This window comes from Rhipicephalus microplus, chromosome 3, assembly GCF_043290135.1.
Source record: "Rhipicephalus microplus isolate Deutch F79 chromosome 3, USDA_Rmic, whole genome shotgun sequence".
In the NCBI taxonomy this organism is placed as follows: domain Eukaryota; kingdom Metazoa; phylum Arthropoda; class Arachnida; order Ixodida; family Ixodidae; genus Rhipicephalus; species Rhipicephalus microplus.
In genome coordinates this window covers 31,548,756-31,573,723 of record NC_134702.1, presented here as the reverse complement: position 1 = coordinate 31,573,723, position 24,968 = coordinate 31,548,756, and the positions used below count along the sequence as shown (strand labels likewise).

The 24,968-nt window shown below is 44.8% G+C and overlaps 1 protein-coding gene across 7 annotated transcripts in view; it reads left to right on the top strand.

Moving 5' to 3' along the window:
- The window catches only part of Nep3 (M13 family metallopeptidase neprilysin 3), a 192,049-nt gene that overhangs the window by 146,687 nt on the left and 20,394 nt on the right, over positions 1 to 24,968 (top strand). For 6 of the 7 annotated variants that reach the window (XM_075889187.1, XM_075889189.1, XM_075889184.1 and 3 more), the window contains 11 exons: positions 636 to 858; positions 4,994 to 5,077; positions 5,373 to 5,471; positions 6,105 to 6,182; positions 16,594 to 16,756; positions 18,090 to 18,141; positions 18,537 to 18,604; positions 19,844 to 19,968; positions 20,175 to 20,240; positions 21,000 to 21,172; positions 22,595 to 22,702. In XM_075889187.1, the coding sequence (XP_075745302.1) occupies positions 636 to 858; positions 4,994 to 5,077; positions 5,373 to 5,471; positions 6,105 to 6,182; positions 16,594 to 16,756; positions 18,090 to 18,141; positions 18,537 to 18,604; positions 19,844 to 19,968; positions 20,175 to 20,240; positions 21,000 to 21,172; positions 22,595 to 22,694 (1,231 nt within the window). In that variant the 3' untranslated portion in view covers positions 22,695 to 22,702. The remainder of the gene's footprint in view (positions 1 to 635; positions 859 to 4,993; positions 5,078 to 5,372; positions 5,472 to 6,104; positions 6,183 to 16,593; positions 16,757 to 18,089; positions 18,142 to 18,536; positions 18,605 to 19,843; positions 19,969 to 20,174; positions 20,241 to 20,999; positions 21,173 to 22,594; positions 22,703 to 24,968) is intronic. The other variant, XM_075889186.1, reaches the window with a different exon arrangement.

Genomic DNA, 24,968 nt, shown 5'->3' with positions numbered 1-24,968 from the left:
AACGTCAGCCGCGTGTCATAGATTACAATGATCATCATCATGAACGGGCATGCGCTACAGATAGTTAGAGATAGTTAGCAGATGGTTCAGATGCTTAACAGATGGTACAGATGGTTAACAAGCGAAGCTGAAACGTGTCTACCAGCTCTTCTGTGACCCAGCCTTGCGCCGCATGGCGTAAGCTTCACTAAATTTTACTATGCCAGATGGAAAAAAAAATTAAACAGGGCATACTAGCATGCATCTCTGTGTAAGCGTGTACAGTTGTTAAGAAATACAATGCTGCACATGATTGGAGAAGAGCAAGCGAATGTTAAAATATGTTCGCAGCAGAGCGATTAATTCTTTAGCTTCTATGTCTTGTTCGCCATTGGCTGGCTGTTTTCACTAATAAGGTTAAACGTCGTCGCTGTCACAGCTAGACCCACACTTATGATACTTTCTGCCGCGAGAAACTCTACTGAGTGCGTGTCTTCACATTTCTCACGTCTGAGCAGGCTCATTCCTCGCATTCCTCATTCGGGGAGAGCCTGCGCATCCACCATCATCTCGCACATATATACGCCATGACATCACGCGAAGTCCGGCACTCCCAGCGAGCCGTATTTTGCGGATATATGCTCTCGACTGCGCAGCACGCTGTGCAACTACCTGGGTTGGAGCCTGGTGCACTCGATGGTGTCGTACCTATCCGAGCCCTTCCGCGAGGCGTCCAAGGTCCTGCGGAAAGCTTTGATGGGCTCGGACGGATCGGACACCACGTGGCGCTACTGCGTCACCGACACCAACAACGTCATCGGCTTCGCCCTGGGCGCCATGTTTGTCAGGGAAGTGTTCGACGGCGACAGCAAACCCCTCGTAAGTCGGCCGCGTTTCTCGTTTCGTGTTAATCGTGCTGTTTTCACGACTCACGCGCAGCTGTCGCATCGTGGTTCCCAGCGCTTCTCCAGCATTGCATTTTTTCTCTCTCACGTGCTTTCTTCGGCGCCTGGCCGCTTTGTGCTCTCGCTAAAGTGCTTTAAGCCTGCAGTTGTTCTTGCACTGAATAGCTTCTCCGACTAATGGTCCCGAGTTGGTCTTGCATTTTGCTGATTTTATGCGAATATCATTCCACGCGTACTCACGACCATCATCAAGCTATAATAGTGCTCAAGATATTGACTAGGGGACTCGTTGAAACTCAAAGGGCCGCTCGGTACCACACAGCGCTGGCGTGGCTGTGTAGTAGAATGCACAGAACAGCGTGGGGGAACAGCGCTGCCGATTCAAATATTCTTCCATTTTTCGTGCCCTTTGTACTCGTCCGCATGCCGTTTCCTAGCAAATGCTTTTACACACGTATAGACAGGAGCAGCTCAAAGGGACCAGTGTGGCGGACCGCTATACACACTATGAATGCACATGATTGGAAATGCACACACCCAATAAGACGGCAGAAGATACTGACCAAACGAACGTCGGTACCTCACGTAGAATATCGTAGGTGCATCAGATGTGCCTTTATATTTCGTGGAGAATCTTCTAGCACGGGGTAATGTTAACTTCGAGCCCCATCTGAATAAATGATTAAGACAGTGAATCGCTCTCCTTCGATGATATGATGCCTTGACCTCCCCATGCATCCAAGGTCATCTGTATGGCTTTCTAATTTTACAGGAAAAGCTGTTATGAGATCACAACACGGGTCGTCGCTTGTACCGTAGTTGTCTGCCTCCGCCGCCGGTGTCCGTAACCACTATAGCGCGCAAAACGAGAAAAAAAAAAGACTTAGCAAATAAATAACACCAAGCACACGATGGAACACGGGTGCGCTGCGTGCCAGACCAATATTCTACCACTGAGGTATACGCCGGTGCTTGGAACTCCGTGGCAGACTGATCTTATAGGCAGGCTTCATGCCGGGACAGAAATCGCATTAGTGTGTGTAATAACGCGTCTGTAACAGCAAAGGAACAGCAAGGCGTCACACAGTGTGGATACCGAGTGGGTCATTGAATGGTACATACAACCTTATTACAATAGCGCTTCTTCATCGTCGTCAGCCACAGAATAAAAAAAAATGCACCCAATTCCTCGCAAGTGTGTAGCGGGTATCACGCTTCACCGAAGAATGACGAAGGATGGCATAGTGAATGCCAGCACAAAAATTACGATTCATGGCCTTGTGGGTACCCTGGGAGTGTGCTCGTAGCGGTTACCCAAGTAGTGTTTAAAAAGGCTCCGAAACGCCACTCTTCCAGCTTTCGCTGTGACTTTGCTGCGCGTTCCGCGCAGGTCAGGCGTTTGTGTGTGTGTGTGTGTTTTTTTTATGTGAACTTTGCCTACCAAATAAGAGACGCGTCTTATGCTTCAACCGGACTTTGGTTCAATGCAGACAGATTAAAACAACGAGGAACAATGTCAAAAATGCGAAAAAAATATCAGTCTTGTAATGGCGCTTTGAAAGTTTCGCGAATGGTGGCGCTGACCGACGATTTCACCAGGTAGCGCCTTTTTTCAGAGCCGGGCCCTGACGATTCTTGAGCTGTATTTTCCTTTTCCGACGCTCTATCAGTTGTTAGATGTGGATGTCAAAGATCGTGCAAGGACTAGAGCATAATAATTATTGTTGAAGAAAGTTCATGGATCTCGGTTACGTGTCGACAAAACGACACTCGATAGAAAGAACGTTTATTAGCACATTCCTTTTTTTTAGTTTCATTGTTGTGAGGATCTTACTTAGCCAATAAACCTACTGTCAGGTAGTTTTACTCGTTGTTGTTTTCTACTCTTTTATGTCTAAGAAGCGGCTGTCTAATATTTGTATGACCCTTCAATATTCGTGTTCGATTTTTACCGCAACGATATTCGTTCTAAGGCGAAATGTGCTTTAGTTGTATTGCTCTCATTCAGTTAGATAAGCACACAATATTTCACACATGCTAAGGAAACGGCCACCTTCACTCGTGACTGCTTCTACTCACTTCAGACAAACCATTGTTTGACCCGTCAGGTGGATATACTATAGTACTCTAGAAAGTGAAAGAAACACCAAGAACCAATGTGAATACTTTCTTACGCAATCCTGTGCACCAAATTTGTTGCTTCTGAAAGCCTGCTGAGGTGACCAGAATGGTAAATAGCCTTCTCTCTTTTCTGCCCAACCCCTCCGTTTCCTCGCGGCCACTTCCCGCCTAAATATTTGCACCGCATTTTGCAGCTCGAGTGCACTCTTCCACGGACGCGTGCTTCTTAGTGCGCGACCAGTCTTCGTTGCACGGGCTACTTCCGCTTGCACGTCTGCCCGAAGCATGCGAAATGTACCCGTCCCCAGCATGCGATGTATACATCGCGCGAACTATTCACTTCCTGGTCCGTAAGACGTCAGTCATGCGGGGGTGGAGAGCTGCGAACGACGAGGACGTTCCGTTCGTGACGTAGCGCGAAGGTCAACTTGCTGGGCTGTATACACACCGCTTTTCAGAGGCGTCGCGCGCAAACCTGAGACGCTTGCCTCGAACGCCAATGCACTTAGCGGAGTTTCTTTCGAAACGACGGTAGCATCTAAGGCCAGAAACGTCTGTTTCGTGTAGCTGTCTTCGTAAAGAGCTCGTCTTGCCTGCCGTTGTCTCACGTGTAGAGCAGCGGCACAACTAACACCCGGAAGATCGGCGATGTATAGTGAAGGCATCGGCCTTCACTTGATGTTATGAAAGTTGCGAGGACTTCGTGCTATAAAGTGAAGAGTTCCAAGGTTACTGGCCTTGACTATGCACACGTAAACGTACGTACGTTTTGCTGGGTGCAGCCGTGGGTGAATTTCGTTGCGGCTTAGTCGAACAGCCAAATGTGCCGTTCGCGGAACTGCTACACAGGGTCACAAGTGGAACGTTGTTTCCTAGGAGAGTTTTTTACGCGGTCGCAGTTTAATGTAAAAAAAAAAAGAAAAAAGAGAGATAAAAAGAATGGACGGAGCGGCGGCTGGTGCTTCTTTCAACTTATCGACGATTTCACGTAGTAACGCTAACCATGTAATCTGGATACAAAAAAATTACGTATTTTCCGTTACGTAACTGCTTTCATCTTTGCCATTAGTGTTCCGCTCATAACCGAGTGATATCGAGTAAAATCAGCTAACAGAAGTACATTTTCTCGTGTTCATCTGTCAGATTACGCCATGCTTATCTGTTGGCGACTACCTTTTTCTTTATACCTCGGCGGCTCAGTAAAATTCCCCCCCAAAAAGTGGCGACTGCGTAAGGGCAGAATACCTGTATTTGGTGACATTGTGACTCAAAAAGAAAGCATGCGTACTTAGCATGTCCCGCTAGCGGCCATCTGTAACTTATTTACCAAACACGTGAGGCGTTGCACCCCTTTTCAGATGGTCATGTCTTTTTCGTAGTCGCTAGTATCCTTTTTATGTGCACTGGTCTGATCTAATACGTTCTACGCACATCCAAAGGCCCGTCTCTTGTCGCTGGCTGGCGTAGAAAATATGTGCGTACCCGAAAAGCCTGATGCGAATTCGGCATGCTTGTACTGATACTAGCAAAAGTATCTGTTGTATTAGTTTAGTATATGCATAACATTTAACGTCGTTGTACTCTCTGTTTAGGTTACTTGGAATATGATGGCATAAGCATAGTGGTTATAGTTAGCGCCAGCGTGCTAAACTAGCCTTGTGAATATATACATTTTCACTGGTATAGCGCACCACGACAAGGACACAGACAACGGAGAGATGCACACAACACAGCGCTACACACAACACAGCGCACACAACACAGCTAGCGCTGTGTTGTGTGCATCTCTCCGTTGTGTGTGTCCTTGTCGTGGTGCGCTATACCAGTGAAAATGATGAATCTCAACCAACTAGCCCGGCAACGTGCCTTAGCAGAATATATACATGATAGCAAATTGCGACCACGTCTCAATGGGGGACACAATAAGTGTGTGCTCTGCAGAACGAGTGTGGTGTGAGAAAATCTGTATCTTCTGAATGTCATTTCAGAATATGCCAGGTAGCCGAGATTCCGCTGGTGCAGTGGATGACTCTTGTTCCCGGAACAAATTGGTTAATTCTACAAAGTTCCAGGTCCGTTATCACTGTTACCGCGATATGTGTGAAGTAGGCTTTGTTGTGCTTTGTACGAACGCCTCGCGGTTGCTGTCTAATATAGAGAATATTGAAAAGCTCCACGTGCTTGTAGTGTTGGGTATAACACAGGTGAAAGCTTCAAGAATGCTTGATGCTTACTAACCATTCATCCAACGTGTCAGCCTTGCAAGTAGTGCTAAGAAAAAAAAAAGAACTCTAACAGTATCTGTGATTTAGTTTATTTGTACTGCGGACTCAAAACATTTTTTCCGGTGTCTTCTCGTTTTCACAGGCTCAGAACATGATCAAAGAGGTAAAGGATGCATTCAAGAACAACCTACCCATGCTTAAATGGATGGACAAAGAGACCAGAGAGCTTGCTAAAGAGAAGGTCAGTGTCGCTAGCACGATAATCGAACAATTTGCGGGGCAGCTGAATGGTAAATTTATAAACATTCCTGCGGCTTGAGCTCCGTTGGGATGGCCCCTGAATTTTTACTTCGAGTGCTGATTGCATACATCTAGCGAATGTTCCGTTGTAATGAAACCGGCGCGAAACCTCATACAGAAATGTCGCTACACGTAATAAAGGACAGTAAGAGCACACGCCGTGCGTAACTGTCAATGTAGATCATTAATTCTTTCAGGCAGACCGATTTCGTTCAAGATGGCTTTTTTAACGGTATATTTGTACTAAAGTGTTGCTTTTCAATTTAGGCGTCTCATAAACCTGAACTTAACCTTATAGATCGCTGTATCACGCAGATATGCGAATAATTGCTCGCACAATGTCATGCGACAAGATAAGTTTGCTATCATTAGCTAACTACAGATTGATAAGGTTCTGTTTGTGCGCGAACAGCTCTTGCGAAGCCCGTGCATCGTATATCATTCGGAAAAACTGTTTATCATTACCAGAAGCGTTTGTGTACTTTTAGAGCCCATGCTGTTCCGAAGCACGAATTTCGGTATATTGGAAAAGCAACTGTGCCATGGCTTTTATACGTTATTTTCCTTCTTGCAGGCGGACGCCATCACCGATATGATTGGTTTTCCCGATTTCATCACCGATCCGAAAAAGCTGGACGAAAAATACAAAGGCGTAAGTCAAATGCTCCAAGCGTATACTGACGGGCTAGTCGATTCATAATAGCGGCAAACAGAGACTATAGAACGCGAAGTGCAATAAAGGAAAGCTGGGGCGGTCAAAAGGCACCCTGTGATCGTGCACCACTGTGTGGTAGCCGCCGTTGTGATGACATTCGAAGCCAGAACCACGGGAAAAGCTAACCACACTAGCTAAATAAGCGTTCGACTGAGATGAAAGGCGAGGCGGCGTTGCATTAAGGCGACACTATAAGTGCACTGACATTGTCGGGATCTGCGGAAAAACGATACCGCAAGGGTGGGACGGAGACTCGCGATCGGAAAAGCAAAACTTCCAGTGCTCCATCTATGACCACGCAGCACACATCCGACAGTGCGGGCAGTCCTCGCAAAGGTCGTTTATTCCATCAGCCAACCCCGCCGAAAGATCTAAATTTTTTTTGTAGCTGCTGCTGTAAAAACAGCGCCAGTCTTTGTCGCTGGCCTTGGCCGTGTTTTTTTCTTTATCTCTTCCATTCCACTTGTTTATTTCCTAATTCTGTTGTGGTCCCAACTCATCATGCTAGCATGCGGATAAAAGTAACAGAGGGGGTCTTGATTCCTATCCACCAATGCGAGGTAAAAGGAGCGTCTCCCGTACGCTAAATCAAATCCACTGGACGTGCAGTGCAAAACACATCAGCGAAAGCTTCTCGCAATGTGATCGTTTTGCAGCGACCCGCCAAGTCGAAAACAAGCACGGGCCTTCGGAACGAGTGCATTTATTTCAAGCACCATATATTCTCACGAGCGAGGGCCAATCGACGCGCGTGCTGATGGACGGACGCAGCGAAACCCGTCGCATATTGCAAAAGAAATTAGGCTTATCGAAGATCGCGACGGAGACGTTGTCTTCGTGCAGCGAACGCGGACGGCGAAGCTGTGTAGGTTACGTTCAAGCGGATCAGGAGGGGTGGGAGGTAGCGATTCCCAAATAGGAAAAACGAAAAGTGAGCGCCCCAACTGCCGGCCTCGGAGCGCAACAACTCGGCAGTAGGTCACGAGGGAACGGGATACGGAGGGATTAAAACGGATAGAGAGAAAAGTAAAAGATTGGGAGCCGGTTAGAGAAGTCCGTGGACGGAGCTCCGATCGGCGAGCGGTCGTCGAAGAGAGGGCATCTTGGACTAGGCGACCGTCAGCCACGAAAGCCACGTCCGCGGACTTGACGAAGCGTAGAACAGTAATCTCCGGCGATCCTCGTCCCGCTCGCCAGCGCCGACGCCTTTTACTCATCAGTGTCGCGATACACGGCGGCGGCGCTTCCCACCAATCGTTTGAGTCCCGATTTTAAATGCGAAGCATTTCTTAGCGAACTTCGGCGACTTTGAGCGTATCTATCTATCTAGCCGCTTACGTTTGAGTGCTCTCGTGGTCACCCTATTTACTTGGCGTGAACCAAAATTAGCATGAGAGGGTAAGATCGTTTGACGAATACGACGCGCTGGTCAAGACATGAATAATGTCGCAATCCCGTCGCGTACGTCGTCAAACATTTCCCGCCAGACAGTGGCACATACCCAGGGGCGGGTATGTGCCGCTGGTATGCGGGTGTGTGTCACAGGGTGATTGACGCTTCGTATCTCCTCGGGAACGACGAGAACACACATGGGCAATTTTAACGCGCGAGTGTTACGAAATACCCGACGTCGGTAGCGTCGACCCGACGAGTCCCAGCTGGAATCGAACCAAAGCATTCTGTGTACCAATTAAGCATTTTACCACAGAGCTACGCCAGGTCTCGGAACTACATTTAAATTGACGCCAATCTTCGTGAAACGGTAATAGTGGTTTCAGTGCTGCGGATGCATTTCCGATGGAGGCGGAAATGTTGTAGGCCTGTGTGCTCAGATTTGGGTGCAGGTTAAAGAACCCCAGGTGGTCGAAATTTCCGGAGCCCTCCACTACGGCGTCGATCATAATCATGTCGTGGTTTTAGGGCGTTAAACTCCACATATCTATCAATCAATCAATCAATCAATCAATCAATCAATAGTGGTTTAAGTGCTGCCTACCCAATTTTATATACATTACATACTTATACACATGTAATGTTTAGAAAATTACTATTTTGATACAGCCGTCTCGTCGGGTTAACGTCCGATGTGGTTAGTTGCCATGCGCTGAAGTTGATTTATGTAGCAGTGTCCAGGGCAAGCATCTTCGTGAGCATCAGCGCTTCATGTCGGCTTCTGGTGTTGCTAATACGCATATTCCAGTTGGCATCGTTGCGCAAGTGCAAACGACTGGTTATATAAACATCTGCACCTCTTCAACACATGTCAGTGTGTGCGACATTTGTGCATTAATTTAGCGTCATTTCATGACGTCACGCCCAATAAAAAGATTGCAACACGGTCACCTTTCTTCCACATGCTTCGCATAACGTGGATTCCCAGGTACGTGGGATCTGCCGAATTTTTTTCTCGTGGCGTAGAGATAGCACGATCATTGCTACATCAACGAATTCCCAATAAACTCGTTATGAAACGAATGCGCGTCACTCGCCCGAAAAAAGAAGAGCGCGAATGGAAGGAGTGCCAACGCGAGCATCAGCGCGAAGAAGCGCGAAAACTGGAGGAAGAAGAAGTGAATGGAAGAAGCCCGTTTCAATCTTCGAGTTACTTAAATGACAGGTTAGAAGACTACATAGCTCATGCGGAAATAAAGAACATAATAGCCACAGACGCTTCTGTGAATAAAGAAAAGGCAGCAGTAGGAATCGTCTCAGATTACCTCGGTTGGTCATTCTCGGTAAGACTACCAGACTTCACTCCGGTTTTCGAAGCTGAGCTCCTGGCTATTATTTTAGCGCTACGAAAACTTCCTTCAAACGAAGAGAGTGCAATGATAATTACTGATTCTCTTTCGCTGTGTACTACTCTCACAGCTTCAGAACAATCAAGAGCTCTAGCGACATTACAAACATTAGTTCCACCTCATGTGAAGTTCCTGAAGTTAGTCTGGGTCCCGGGACACTGTGGCATACGGTTGAATGAAATAGCCGATTCACTATCTCGAGCCACACTTGATGGCCCTGTGATCTCGGTACTACCAGAATCGGAACACATAGTGTCGATCAGATATAGAAAATGGGCTATTTATACGGATATTATGGAAAATATTACTAAATATACGGACTATCAGCACCTAACATACCCCTGGAAACCTCAGTGGAGTCAATCTAAAAAGTTAGAAGTTATTTTAACCAAATTTCGATGTCGTGTCCCTCCATTAAACTTTTACTTGCACAGAGCTGGTCTGGCGATATCCCCCCTGTGTCCATTCTGTGAAGAAACGGAAACAATAGAGCATTACTTTATAACATGTAAAAACTATTCATTAATTAGGAAAAGACTTTTAATTGTTCCGTTTCAAGCAGTAGGTTTAAATTTAACTGCAGATAATGTTCTAAGTTTCGGTGCCTTTAGCTTGGGACATTGCCACAGGAGCGTATTCGATGCTGTATGCAATTTCATTCGAGAATCAAAGCGCATGTCATAATAATGCCTGCTTAAATATATTTCTGAAGACACTTGTCTAATTTTGAATGAAATTTGCATATTCATTTGATTGTGACCGGGTGAGATAAGCTCGATTGTCTGGTCTACTCAAAATTTCTGTCTTCTACTGTAGTATTACCTCACCTTTTCTCTTCTTGATTCAATCTTCAATTATTTGTTTAGTTTAATATTCCTTTTTAGTTAATTATTATTTTCTATTACATCATTAGTTTTTTCATTAAGGATAAACCTTTTAATATATCTCATATAGGATACTTCTAGATTTCATGGCCAATCCCCCATAGTGGGTATGTGCCAGTGCGAAGGGGCAACAACAACAACAACAAGCCCGTAGCTTCATTTCGCTCTCTTAATTCAGTTATTATATTGAGTTCAGGATCTTTTTACAGTGTGTACGGTGGGTGGACTGTCTCCAGAGTGGCAGCTAATCATCGGTGAGTCGGAGTTTCACTACGCATCGCGATCAGAATCGCCCCTTAGCGGGCCCGTGCCTCATACCTGGCAAAGCCCGGGTATGGGGGACAACGAGATGCCGCTAGCGCCAAGAGGAGCACCACTTATCCATCCCGCTCGACTTCAAGTTGCTGCAGGCTCAACAACAATATCGACGTCCCCTACAGAGAGCAGCGAGGCCTCGCAGTGCAAGAAGAGGCGTACAGAGGAGGAAGAGGTTGACAACGATGACGCTACATCGACGTACTCCCTTAATGACATGACACAGATGGATACAGAAGCACCCAAGGAAGACGAGGGAGCTTACACGGTGGTCACCCATCACAAGAACAGAGCTACGGGGATACCGGTGGTATTCAGACCAATCGCTGCCGAGGACTCCTTCTGGAAGGTGAATCCCAATAGCATAGCGTCTGAGATAATCTCTGCTATCAATGAGAAAGTGACATCATCAAGAATCAACAGAGACGGAAGTTTTTGTGTTGGAGTACGGTCTTTGTACTCGGCAAACAAGTTACTGCTGATCAAGAGTCTGGCTGGATTGCCTGTACAAGTGATGATACCTCAGTCTTACAGGAAGACCCTAGCAAAGATAAGAGATGTTCCACTCGAATACAGTGATTATGACCTACTGGATTATCTTAAAGATGCTGGAGTAATCTCCGTCACACGACAAAAGAGATGGGTTAGAAATGAAGATGGAAGTGTCACAATGCAGCCCATACGAAATGTAATACTCCAGTTTAGACATGACATGCCATTGCCAAAAAGAGTTGCTCTCGGCTTTACGGTTCACACTGTCGAGGAATACATTGAGCCGGCGGTAAGGTGTTACAACTGCCAGAGATATGGGCATAAGGCTAAGACTTGCAGGGGAACCAAGAGATGCAAGGTATGTGCGGGCGCACATGATTACAAAGAATGCACCTCGAAGCGTCAACCTAAGTGTGCAAACTGTGCTGGACCACATCCGGCGTCGTTCTCAGGCTGCTCTCGAAACCGTTTGGCATCAGCGGCACAAAGAGAGAGAATTGTAAAAGGGTACCATAAGATACAAAAAGGTCCAGCACCCAATGCGGATATAGTCGAAGATGTTCCTGCGGCACAAAGAAGTGCAAAACAGTGGCGCCACGACTCTTACTCGGAAGTATTGAAGCGCTCAGCACCAAAACATCGCGTTGGAAAAGAAGTCCGGGCCCAGGAACATGCTGAAGTGGAACTTTCTACCAGGCCGGACACAGCCAAAGAGCCACTGACTACCAAAGGGAAGGGTCACAGCAGCTTGCTGAGTAAAACTTCTTCGAGAAATGCGATCTCGGCGGAGACAGCCGGAAGCGAGCAAGTCATTTTGCCAATAATCTTTGCGGCTCTCAAAGCAATTCTACGATCCCTGCCACAAGCAGGCTCTTTACCAGAAGTGAAATTGCTGCTAGATGTTGAGCATCTTCTCTTGTCGTAATCATGGCTACCGGACTATCTAACTGGTACAAAAGAAGTGCAATATTCCAGTGGAACTGCAATGGTTTGCAGAATAAGAGTGGAGATTTTCGGAAATTCGTCGCTCAGCATGGGTTTCCGATTTTGTGTATTTCCGAAACAAGAGTATCCACTAACTTTCGCTTGTCCAATTATGTGGTGTACCAAGCAGACCGTCCTGCTGCAAAAAGCAGAGTGATGTTGTGTGTGAGACGCGATATTCCGTCGACACTTGTGGCTACTTCAAAAACAGATGCGCCGGAATTTGTTAGATGCAAAGTGAAGTTTGGTAACGTTACTGTAACTGTAGTTAGTGTTTACGTGCACCCTCAAGCAAACGTTTCATACGCAGAGTTGGCTGCAGTGTGTAGATCTGACCATGATCCCATAATTATATGTGGTGATTTTAACGGGCACCATGAATTGTGGGGTAGTGAGCGTTGTAGTGTAAGGGGATCTGCTATAGTAAAAATATGCGAAGATTATGGTTACACTATACTAAATGATGGTTCTCCAACGTTTCTACGGGGGTATAACTACTGCAGCGTACTAGACATTACTGTGTGCTCCTCTGAATTAGCGGCTGGAGCAGACTGGACTGCAGACGCTGACACAAGAGGAAGTGACCACTTGCCAGTATTCATATATCACCCAAAGTTGAAGAAAACAAGAAATAACCGCACAACAAGAATCACAAACTGGGCAATCTTTCGAGAACTACAGAGACAAAATCTTGAACCCTGTTCTGACGCAGAAACGTATGCATCTAAGATAAAAAATTTTCTAACAAAAGCAACTCGTACAGTACCCATTCCAGATGGGTATTCGGGTGTTGACGCTGAGTATGAAAGGCTTCGGGCAATACGACGCCGATCTGAAAGAAGATATCGCAGGTCAGGTAATTTAGAAGACTTCAAGGTTGCACAGAAAGTACACACTACAATGCGTAACCAACTGCAGAAGCTTTCAACCAAAAGGTGGCAAGATTTATGTGCCTCACTTTCCCCATTTACCTCGGCGACTCAACTGTGGAACATGGTACGCGCCCTCCGACAGCCAGTAGTCCACTCGAGACCACTACAAGCTCTAGCGCTGTCTCGAGGAGTTAGCGAACGGGTGATTGCCGAAGAATTTTGCGATCTTATACTGAGAAATGGAGAGACCGCCCAAACGAGCGAATATAAATCCTCAGCAGAATCAGCTTCGGCGGTTGTAACAAAGTCCTCTGCGATCAGTTCATCAGATCTGGATGACAGCTTCACACCAGAGGAGCTCCAATATGTGTTGTCTTCAGTAAAACGAACAAGTTCACCAGGAACAGATGGAGTTACATACGCTGCTCTTGCTAATTTGTGCAAAAAAGGAAAATTACACCTGTTGGACATCTATAATAAAATTTGGCAAGAAGAAAAAGTTCCGGAAAGTTGGAAGATATCAAAGGTAGTACCGTTGCTAAAGCCAGGGAAGAGCCCTTTGCAGTTGGACTCGTTTAGGCCGGTTAGTTTGACAAGTTGTTTTTCAAAAGTGATGGAAAAAATGATCAATGAACGAATTTTATGGTGGCAAGACATGAAAAAACTACTACCAGAAAGCATAGCCGGCTTCAGAAGAGGTAGATGCACAATGGACTGCATTCTGGATTTGGTCACAGATGTGGAAAACCAACGAACGCAAGGAAACATCACTGTCGCTGTATTCCTTGATGTCCACCGAGCATACGACACAGTGAGTCACGTTCACGTTCTGGAAGGCCTGGCGTTACAGGGATTCAGGGGCAAGATACTGCGTTGGATCGCTGACTTCCTGAAGCACCGGAAAATTTTTGTAGTTACGCAGGAGGGCCCAACGTCAGAACATGTCGTCAACCAAGGAGTGCCACAGGGCAGCGTACTAAGCCCTACTCTCTTTAATGCAGTCATGGCGCAGCTCCCGTATAATCTTCCACCCAACATCAGATGTTCAGTATATGCTGATGATATAAGTATATGGACGTCTGGTCCATCGTTTTTGGATATACAACAAACTCTACAAGAAGGATTGGATAATGTAGACCATTTTCTAAAACAAAGAGGTATGGCACTGAGTCTGGCCAAAACAGCCATACTTCCGTTTACATTAAAGAGACCTGGAAATTTCCAGATTATTCTGCAAAATCAGCCTATTAAAATGGTCAAAACTCATAAATTCTTGGGAGTAATTTTAGACCGGAGACTAACATGGTCGCCTCATGTCCAGTCCCTGGAACAAAAAGTGAATCAGGCCATTAGAATCCTCCGGCATCTCTTCGGGGCCAAATGGGGTGGTACTACAGAGTCGTTATTAGCCCTACATGTTGCCTGGATACGCCCCATCGTAACTTACTCACTGCCCCTGCTGCACGGACTCCCAGCCTCCACCGAAAGGAGACTGCACTTGTTATTGGCAAGGAGCTTGAGGGTATGTCTGGGTTTACCACGGTCAACTTCCAGTGATTTAGTGTATGCGGAGGCTCGAGAGCCACCTTTGGCAGTACTGCGAACTAGAGAAACATCTCGAAATTTATTTAGAATTTTCACGCAACATGAAAGTCATTTTTTATCTGGTGCACTAACACAAAGAACGGCAACGAGACTACAGGATACTATATCATCATTTCAAGCAGTAGTACCAGAATTTAAACAATGGAAACCTTCAAAACCACCTTGGACGCTGCCACTTCTCAACGTTATCCGTGAAATAGACGGCATAGAGAAGAAAGCAGCCATGGCACCTCTATAGTAGCGGCACAGTTGGTACTTCATCAGCTTCATGTAATGCATAATGAAAAAACAAAGATATATACAGATGGATCATGCACAGAAGAAGCGTCAGCCTGTGCGGTCTTTATACCCGAAATTCAGGAAAAGAAGATGTACAAATTATCGCACAAATCTTTATCGACGACAGCAGAATTGGTGGCTATCTTTGAAGCAGTTAAGCTTATCTGCGAGAATCCAGATCCACGAAAATGGGTGACATGCACTGATAGCAAACCTGCTCTTCAGCTAATCAGAAATGTGAGATAACCTTACAGAAATGGTGAAATACCACAATGTATCGCAGAAACTGTGGAATATGCCTCATCGCAGGGTCACAACATCGTATTCCAATGGATACCCAGCCACATTGGAATAAAGGGAAATGAAGATGCTGATAGTCTCGCGAAGAAAGCATTGAAGGAAGGACGGGATTGCACAATCCCTATATCTGGGACGGATATTCGACATTTTATATCGCAAGGAGCTAACCATTGTTCGATGGAGAAGTGGTTTGAGAGCCCTAAATCAAAGGAAACGGTACTTTATGAAGTTGATCCACACAGAAAATTTTCCATAGCGACAGACCTTCCACGACACCTAGAGACATTTATCCACCGACTTAGATTGGAAGTAGCATACACAAACAGCTTCCTGCACAAGATACATCGATCCAACTCACCGGAATGCCATTGTGGTCATGCAGAAGACCACATGTTGTGAGGGGCCGTCTGTCCATGCAGAAGTTTGGACAGACGGCCCCTCACAATAAAGAAACTACTTGGACCATGGCCTGAGATGCATCTTCAGAAAAAGGCAATAATCTTCCTGACAGACTTTTTAGTGGAGACCGGACTGGACAAGCGCCTATGACTGACAGCCAGAAATGAGTATTATGTAAAGGGTGGTCATGTATATACTGGCATTAGAGTAGTAAGGTGTGCGTGAAAGTAGTTTATGACTGTGTGAACTGCGTGAAGAAAACTGTGTATTGACATGTTATTTGAACTGGTTTCAGTGTGCTATTATGTGTTTTTTTTTCCTTTTCCGTATTGTTAATTTTTGGGTACCGTTCTGTATTATTTTTTTATTTTTCACTGCAGAACCCTGTGATATGGAGTAGCCGAGGCAATAGGCTCCTCAACCTCTCCACAGCAAAACAGTTAAAACAACAACAACAACAACAAGCGCGAAAACTCCACGAATTCCGCTGCCGCTGGCTTCATCTTCAATGTAGTGGAAGGGCTGTGAATTTTTATTACACACTTTGTTTATTTTTCTTTTGGTGGGTTCATGATAGCAGCAGAAACATATCAAATATAATCGAGGAAGATGACATCGCAACCTAATATGCCATCTGCGTTGTGTTTTCGGCACTATACGGCATTATTTCAGAATTAAAGGTCGTAGTCGACCTTCGTTCCCGAGATGAAGCACTCTATGGAGGTGCTAACTCGTCGCTTGCAAGGACTTGGCGGACTACTTCGCATTCAGACTCCAACAAAACTATATAGTCTAGACCCCGGCACAATAGAGATCTCGATTACATTGTTTTTACGGTGCTTCCAGTTTATGGTTCCTCGTTTTCTCATTTTTGCTCTAACTGTTGAAACGGGTCACTGTTTCGCGCACGTGTGCTTTTCACATAATTTTTCTTCTCGCGTCATGACCTAGAAATTCTGTCACAGTTTCTTTGATTCTCGCGCTCTTTCTCTCTTTCGACTATTGTTTTCAGTCTGTATGCTGAGATTTAGGTTTGTATTTTTCTACCTTTTTTTCTTCAACAAACTTGAAACCAGGTATTTGATTTCGCAAGTCCTGACACACCTCCCCATAACAATTGATGGATTATAAGCAAACAGTGACGAGAAACAGACAGTCGTCTTGCTTAAGACGACCCTCTAATTAAGTTGAGTGGAGATTCAAAATTTATGACTTTCTTCAGAATTTTACTGCTCCACGTGCAAGTGCACATGTGCTTTGCGACACGACTGAGAAAGCGAGCGAAATATAGTTCTGGTGTCAGGTACTGCCTCTGTGCCTTCAGTTATGAATCATCAGATTCTTACGGTAGCGTAGTGATTTTAGTACACGTTGATTGTTTTTCTTTCTCTTTCTTTCCTTTCTCTCGTCACGGCAGCTGGAATTTGTAGAGAACGAATACTTCGAGAACAACATCCGGGTGAGCCAGTTCCTGCTCAAGAAGAACATGCAGCGATTGTACCGGCCTAGCAACAAGACCGAATGGGAGATGACGCCTACCATCGTGAACGCTTACTACACGCCGACCAAGAACCAAATCGGTTGGTGCCACAACTTGCCATCGCCTTGAGTTCTTTTGACGAAGCATTTTCTTTGCGGCTAAGTGAACTACTTGAATTTCGCATCAAACGTGTATTTCTCTCGAAAATCTCGTAATGTTAACTAGCTGATGAAACACTGGAGCGGTCGTTAGAAATACGTGATGCATGATCTTAAGTTTATCGTGCGGACAAAAAACAAGTACCGTGATAGAGACGGAGACAAGTGCCTGTTTTTATAGTCCTGGCTGTTTGTGCGCGCTGCAAACCCGAGATCATAAAACAGTGGAGCCACGAAGCAAAATGAAGTGATTTTGCCAAGAAGAGCATGCAATCAACGTGCGTGTGGTATAATGTCGACGAAAAGAAACGGAACCCGTGGAAACACGCCCAAATGATCTGATAGTGGTTTGGGTTACTTTGATCACCTAGATTCCTTTAACGTGTTCGGTACATAAAACATACAACCTCCACTGTGGTGAGATCGAAAACCACAAGTTTGTTGTCTTTTGTAGCGCAAAGCTGTAGCGCAATGAGCTACCGCAGCTGGCACGACCGCATAGCAGTGACGATTATATCGTGCCTTCAGGGAAGTGGAGCACCCCTTTGCAAGTTTACGTTGATGAACGACTGCAAGCATGCCCTTTCATAGTTGAGGTACACTTGACTTAGGTAATTATTTACCGTTAAAATTAGCAAGAGAATAAGCGTGTTCTAATGAACAGACATTTGTTTTGTCACTTGGTGCCGTTAAGTAAACATGCCTGCTTTCTAACTTGAATGGACAAAAGAAAGGGAAACAAATTTTTTTTGATGCTCGTGACTAGATCATGGATAAATTATCTGCGAGCAATTTTTTTATGTCTGTCACCTTGGTGTTTGCGCTGCCTACATTTCGTTAATATTGTTCTTGTGATTTGCCTGTCAAACAAGAAAGTAACTTAATCGCTATAAGATTAGATAGCATCGTTCACTAATCGTCATGTCTAGTACTGATCAAGTTACAAAATCCTAAATGATTGAAATTTCAGTGTTTCCTGCTTACAATATTAAGGTACTCTTATTAGCACAATGAATACTTCCTTGTAGATTAAACAATTTATACCTTGTTTTTCAGACGTCCGCCGTAATTGATTGCCGGGAAAGTTTGATCAGTACAGCAGGTTGCGTGAAGCGTAAAAGAAAAATGGTAAAATATTGATCACTTATATAGCTTGAGTCGTACTTCTTTTTGAAACGACTGTCTAAAACAATTTCTACTGGTTAACTTAAAGTGGTTATCCTTTCGGCTGCTATTGATGTGTCCTTACAATGTTCACTCACTTCTCTTTTGCAGTTTTTCCGGCTGGCATCCTGCAGGCACCGTTCTACGATCCGAACTATCCAAAGTAAGCAAGCACACGCTCTCCAAACTGAAGGAGAGGTAGTGGTACCCATAGCACACGCTAATTATAGCGTATAGAACTTTTTGTGGCCTATGTTGGAAAAATACAGTTGATTAATACATCAACATGAACATGAAAGGTCTTATCTGGGAACAAGTTGCGTTGCGTTTGTATTGACCGCAAAAGCACCAAACTTGCACACACAGCTGTATTCACTCATGACGAAATTGATGTCGTTGCGAAGCGTTCTACAAAGTTTGCTTAAAGACGATGAGCAAACATGACAAATATGATCTTTATTAGAGGCCGATGTTCAGCTGAGTGTTGCCATTTTGGGGGCTTGATTAATGATGGTTACGGTATATGTTCCTCACGCTGGTTTTCTTCTGCGACTCCAGATCTCTCAACTTCGGTGCCATGGGAGTGGTCATGGGACACGAGCTCACCCACGCCTTCGATGACCAAGGTAAGGCGATGATCTTGTACGCCTGCACTTTAATGAAACTGAGCTTCAAAAACTGCGACAGAACTACGGTAAAATAAAATGTCGAGTACCTGTGGTCCAGAATTTATAGTATAACCCGCTCAATGAAATTTATTAATGCCAAACTGCATTTACAAAGCCGGGGCGTGTACTTTACATCATGCTGTAAATCGGTGATTCCCAATATTATATATGTGCTCGTTAGAACCGTCGCACTCTCGTGTCACGACAATCTACGAGTCATATTTGTGACGCTATGATAAATCGGAGACGTGGCCTGGCTCATACCCCATTTTATTCCTTTTTGCACTTCTTCATTCTCTGCCTCTACCAACTATCGCTTCATACATCACATATTCTAATCTATAACAAGTTTCGCAATGCATGGCGCATCTGTACTTTCCGATTTTAACATTTTTACCTCTGATCTCTAGTCCCCCCCATCCAACAACTAAGCATAACACGCCAGCTCAGAAAAAACAGCTCTGAAACCAGCTCAGAAAAATGCATGGGATACAAAAGAGCAGCAACGGGGGTCTTATCTCTTACCGAATGGTTTTTCAAGATAGCGGTGTCGAATGTACTGCATATAACAAAAGTATATCTCATTGGCATAGTTAATAAGAAAGGTAATGAATGACTCGAGCGACTCATTTTTTCGCAGTTGGTAAACGCAGCATGATGAAAAAACACATAAGGACGTTGTCTTTTTTTTCTTCATTACTTTTCCACACTATATTCATGCGCAAGTAGGAGGCCAAATGAAACTTTGCATTTAACTTACTTTATTACCTGCGCAATATAGATAGGATTACCTATACTATCGGGAAACGTGCTCGAGCCTTTGCGTTTATCTCACGATGCAGAGATTTGCCCATCATGTATGGGCTTGCTAACCATAAGTAAATTGTTGCTAGAATTTAGGAATGCTGTCGCAGCCGTTCTGATACGAATGTCCCGTTCGGCTGAGAAAGAGTATCAATACTATCAATAACACGTTCATTGCGTGCTCATGGAAAGAAATAAAGTTTATATAAGTCACTGAAAACATATTCTATTTCGAACGAATCATTTCGTCGCCTGTCTTTGCGAATCGCTGAAGCACACTACGGTGTTGCTGAGTGTGCTTAAAACGAATCGCGTCGTTCCATTGTTGAATGTAAATTGTGAACGAGTCGGCTCTCATGCGTGTTCTGAAGACCTTTCTTCCAATCGACGCAGGACGAGAATACGACAAGTCTGGCAACCTTAACCAGTGGTGGAAGAATTCGACCATTCAGAGCTTCCAGGCGAGGGCTCAGTGCTTTATCGATCAGTATTCAAACTACACTGCCAACAACGAAAACGTAAGTTCACGCGAAGTCTGCAATCGTTGTGTTTCCTTGCATTAGTTTTATGTGGCTGCACTGCGATTGTCGTCGCGAACAATGCCCGCTCATGCAAATGCATTGCAATTCAGCCGTAACGTTTCACCTCGTGCGGTTCAGTGCGGTCGTGAGATGTTGGGCTAACGATGTACTCTGTATGATAAGAGCACTCTGCTTCTTTTTAGCTCAACGGAAAGCAAACACTGGGCGAAAACATCGCAGACAACGGAGGCCTCAAAGCGGCTTTCCACGTGAGTTACTTTTGATAAAAGGAGTCGCTTGGCTTTGATTTGAATGGAAACAGTGAGAGCAATTTTGAATGTTATAATCATTATATTGTGCGCTTGAAGCAATAGTGACTTTTAAAAACAAGTTAAGGAAAGTTTCGTGTTCGTTTCAGTTCGATCGAGATAGCTTTTTCTGTTTTTGTTTGTTGTGTTGAGTACGGCCAAAGTGTCTCTTGTATTTTGAGTTTTGGCTGGTGTGTCCTTCTATCCCTAAATCCTGCTTTAGTGCAGTTATTGGTAAACAGTCGCTGGCTTAAGGGTGATCATCAGTCAGGATTCTACATGCATCAGAAAGCCACGCACCTGAGTAGTTCCAAAAATGACCGCGATATTGCCAACTGCGTTTCACACACAACTCACTACTGCAGTTAGCGCACCTCATCACTGTTCTCAGCTTGACGAGTAGTTCGATATCGGCTGCGGTAAAATCTTCAGTTTTCAACCGCAAGTCTGCGCGACCCGCAAGAAAAATTTCACCAATATTCAACGTCCCATATCGCGGCGGCGCGTTCGTCTTAAGTTCCGTAATCAAGATAGTGAATATTGAAACGAAGCGTGACTAACCAAAGGGCTGCAACCGATAATCACTGTTACCGATGATCCGCTACACCGGCGTTCGTTAAGGCAAGGTTCAACTGCATCGAGCCGAGGCACAACGCGTCTTCAAACGGCGACTCTGCCGCTCCCATATACTGATGCGCTTCCATTTTCCTCGGAATGCAGGCGTTCGAAGAATGGCTGGACCGGCACCCCGACGAGCCTCCTCTGCCCGGCGTGAACCTGACGCACAAGCAGCTGTTCTACGTGGGATTCGCCCAAGTCTGGTGCTCCACCGAAACGCCGGAGGCCATCCACTTGCAGATCCTCAGTGACCCCCACTCGCCGGCGAGGTTCAGGTGAATAAAGGATGGCTCAGCACCGCTTGCGTAACCCCCCTGACTTGCGCGCAAAGGAGAGGCTTAGCCTCCGTACCGCTCTCTAGGGACGGAAACGCTTTCACTGTCGAGGAAGCGTTGGGACCACGGGGCTGATCGTCACAGTTCCAAAAGACAGCGATAGCATGGCTGCGATGTCTTAGATATAGAAGAAGAACGGCTATTTGGGCTAATTGGTTAGAATTCATGGTAATAAGGGCTGCAGCGCGAGCACGAAGGTGCTCGTGTTGTCCTCTTTGCTTTCCTTGCCTCGCCTTTCGTTTCACGTTTCTTCTAGCACCTTCGTGCTCGCGCTGCAGCCCTTATTACCATACATCTTAGATATACCTGACCGATTCACCGTCATGTGATATCAAACGCATAACTGTTGCAATGCATGGCTGACAGTTAGTCACAGTGGTTCATGATTCTAAATGTTCAACTGTGCAAATAGGACAGGAACTAAAAGAAGAGACGACGACACACAGAGTGTGAACTACCAACAAATGTTTGTTTCCTTGAGCACACTGTTTTTATACACCGCAAAGCCTCCGTTTGTATCGTCTCTTCCTTGTCGCCTTCCTTCGGTCCCCGTCTTACTAGCGCAATTCAACACTTAGGCAGAACTGTTATACGTCGGGCGTAACCGCAAATTTTCTGTCCTCCTCTCCGACTATTCTCCCACTTCACCAGTGCAGGATAGCTTAACTGGCTCAGTTCATGTTTACCTCCCTGCCTTTCCTTCATCCGTATTGCGCCGTCCTATTGACGGGCTCACATGACAGCTTAACGTTTTTTTTTTCCTCCCATTAGGCGTCTGTTATCTTTTTCTTTCTTTTTCTCTTCCCGCTGGTACCTACTAAAAGCCTTTCTTTCTGAGAAGACCTATGAATATTCTCGCAGCTTACTGCCACAAAATTTTTCCTTTAATAGCCTTACTAATAGAGAGGTGGAATTTTTTTCCTTCAATAACAATTGCCTCCCATCTCCCACCCCTTGCGGGATTTCACAAACGTGATTTGTCGTTCATTGATAATAATATGACAAATTGCATAGCTACTGGACATCAATATGAAAAGAAAGCAATATGTACATAAGTTCATTGCTTTCGCTTCATTTCTTTTTCATGTGTGATTCGATGACTGAAGAATTGTGATTGGACGGGTGATGTACGCAAAACGTTGACCTATTTTTTTAGGTGGTAAGTTACGCCAGCATAGAAGCGAGTGTTACGAAATGAAGGGTAGCATCCATGTTACACGACGTTGATTTCACCACCGAAGCGCTCACGAGTGGCACTAGTAAAATATATATATATATAGGTCACTGCAAAGTTGTGCGAAAAAAAAAGTAATGAAAGGATGAGCTGTCGTTGCTCACTGCGGCACGTTTTCCTTCCACCAGGGTCACGGGGCCGGTGTCCAACTCCGAAGAGTTCTCCAGGGAGTTCAAGTGCAGGAAGAACAGCGCCATGAACACACGCAAAAAGTGCGAAGTATGGTGATGGAACAGGTAAGAGAACAGCAAACTGCGCGACGCGTTGTCATTGTGACCGAATATAGTGACGTAATGTGTCATAATTAATTGACGAAAACGACATTAACGATGGAGAATAATTTGCCTTAATTATTTATTTTAAGGGTATACCTCGAGGCCGTCTATTGCAGCTATACGAAATGCGGACCGTGAATGAGGTGGTGCGGCTAAGAGCAATACATTGCAGCAGATATACGTATATAATTTCATCATGAGCCAAGTTCTACATAAGACAAAACATGGCGAAAAAAAATATGGATGAAGATCAACACCGTATTTTTCAGTAAAGCAAGTTGCGCCCACCAAACGCAATGTGTACATGCAAATGAATGCGAAAATATTACGCTAGATGAAGCCGTAAAATCTGTAAACAGATGCGTCACCTGCTGCAATTGGCGTTTATCACACGTTGTTCTAACGATGCGAGATTGTGGCTTGTGGGATGCGAAGCTCTCTACTTCACAGGAATGATCACGTCGTGAAATGAATGAATAGAGTTTTGCTTGTTGGTTCGTTCGCTAGTCGTGTTGGCAACGCGATAAATTTTTTTGAAGAATGGCCATTGGAAAAGGCAATTGCAGACTTTCGCTTCGCTACACGAACAAGTTCAATCGGGCTCATTTCCGGTCAATGTGTTTCTTCATAAGACGACACGAAATCACGGCTGTTCATGGCAGAGCTTTTGAGTAACTGACGGACACTTTAGTGTTTAACCCCCATCCAATCAGCAACACCAAATAGAGGGTCGTCCACAGTTAAAGTGAACACTTCATTAGTAAAAATCTCATGGAAGCTGATGTTTAGTACGAAATTTACTAACTTACTATTGTGTTTATCTGCATCACGATTAGTCGTCATATACTGGAAATTTCTCTCGTCAAGCAGAATAACAGTTCTAGTTTTACCGTGTTTAGAGATGCGAGTCAGGCTAGTTCGTACGAATAAACTTCAGATACAACTAATTAACAAAAAAAAAAGACAGACGACACGGTTGGGAAAACAGAAAGGGCTGGGTGCTTTACTGGCTTGAATACTAATGAAATGTTCTCTTTCAGCGTGGTCGACCTCGTAAATTCAGTGCAGTTCTTGTAGTCAACTGTTGGTGCTCGCAGAAATCAACTGGTTAACGAAAGTGCAAACAGGTAGCGAGAGAAAATGAGATAGAGAGAGAGAGACCTGTCCTGGAAGATCACTGTCGACCATCACGTGTGCACAGCATGTGGTCCTGTAACACAAAGAAACTACCGGAAGAAGAACAGTGACTTCTGATCACCGCGATATTCTTCGCAAGCGCCAATGCAGGCCATCAGAAGCTAACCGCTCGATCAAAGAGGCTTTCCCGCTCGTCACAACTTAACAAGAACGTGACCCCATTATCTGATGCCCGCAAACACGTAGGAAGGCTTAGACGCCGTGGAAAAAAAAACGTAGTGTGTGGTGTTTTAATCTCTTCGGGCTGGTGTCACAACTATAGCAACGGAACGGGATAAGTCGCCGTTATAGAATTGGGATTGCTTTACGGGCTGCGTAGTCCGACGCCCGGGCGTTATTTAAATACTCTTGCCTATATACTTGACAGGCCAGGCAGTTACTGGTTTCGAAGTATGCAAAGTTTTAATTTGGGGAAGTATTCTTTTTTTTTTCATCTAAATGAGTAGGATCACTCGATTTAGTTGTAGCATTCAACTTTCTTAGAAAAAGAAAAATTTTTTAGAAGAAGAAGAAGAAGAATCCTTTATTTTTCAATGAAATTGCTTACAAACATATGTGCGAAAACATCCGGATCCGTAGCCGACATGGCTAGTTAAGAATCCGTTATAGACAAGGCATTTTGTTCAATTAGCGAGTAGAATTCTTACACAGAGAATTCAATCACAGATTGGAAAATCATACGCAGACATATAGGGAGAAAAACAGAAATAATGTGACACGTACATATATTTCCACAATATTAGCAGGGCAACCGGTAACTCTCCCATAGAAAGAGTTTTCTGAGTGACTGAATCATACTTGGCAGACGTTTGATTAGGGTAGGGATACTTTTCCAAATTTTAGCAACAACAAAAGGTATATCGTTCGACGGCCGTAGATATCGTGTACTATTGGCAGATTAAAATTTTGTTGTTTGGCCTGCCGAATGTGACCTCTGAGTTTCAATAAAATTGATGCGTATGAAAGGGTACATACTTATTCGTCATTTTGTGTACTAATATAACAAGCAGCATGAACAATACGATTTTTC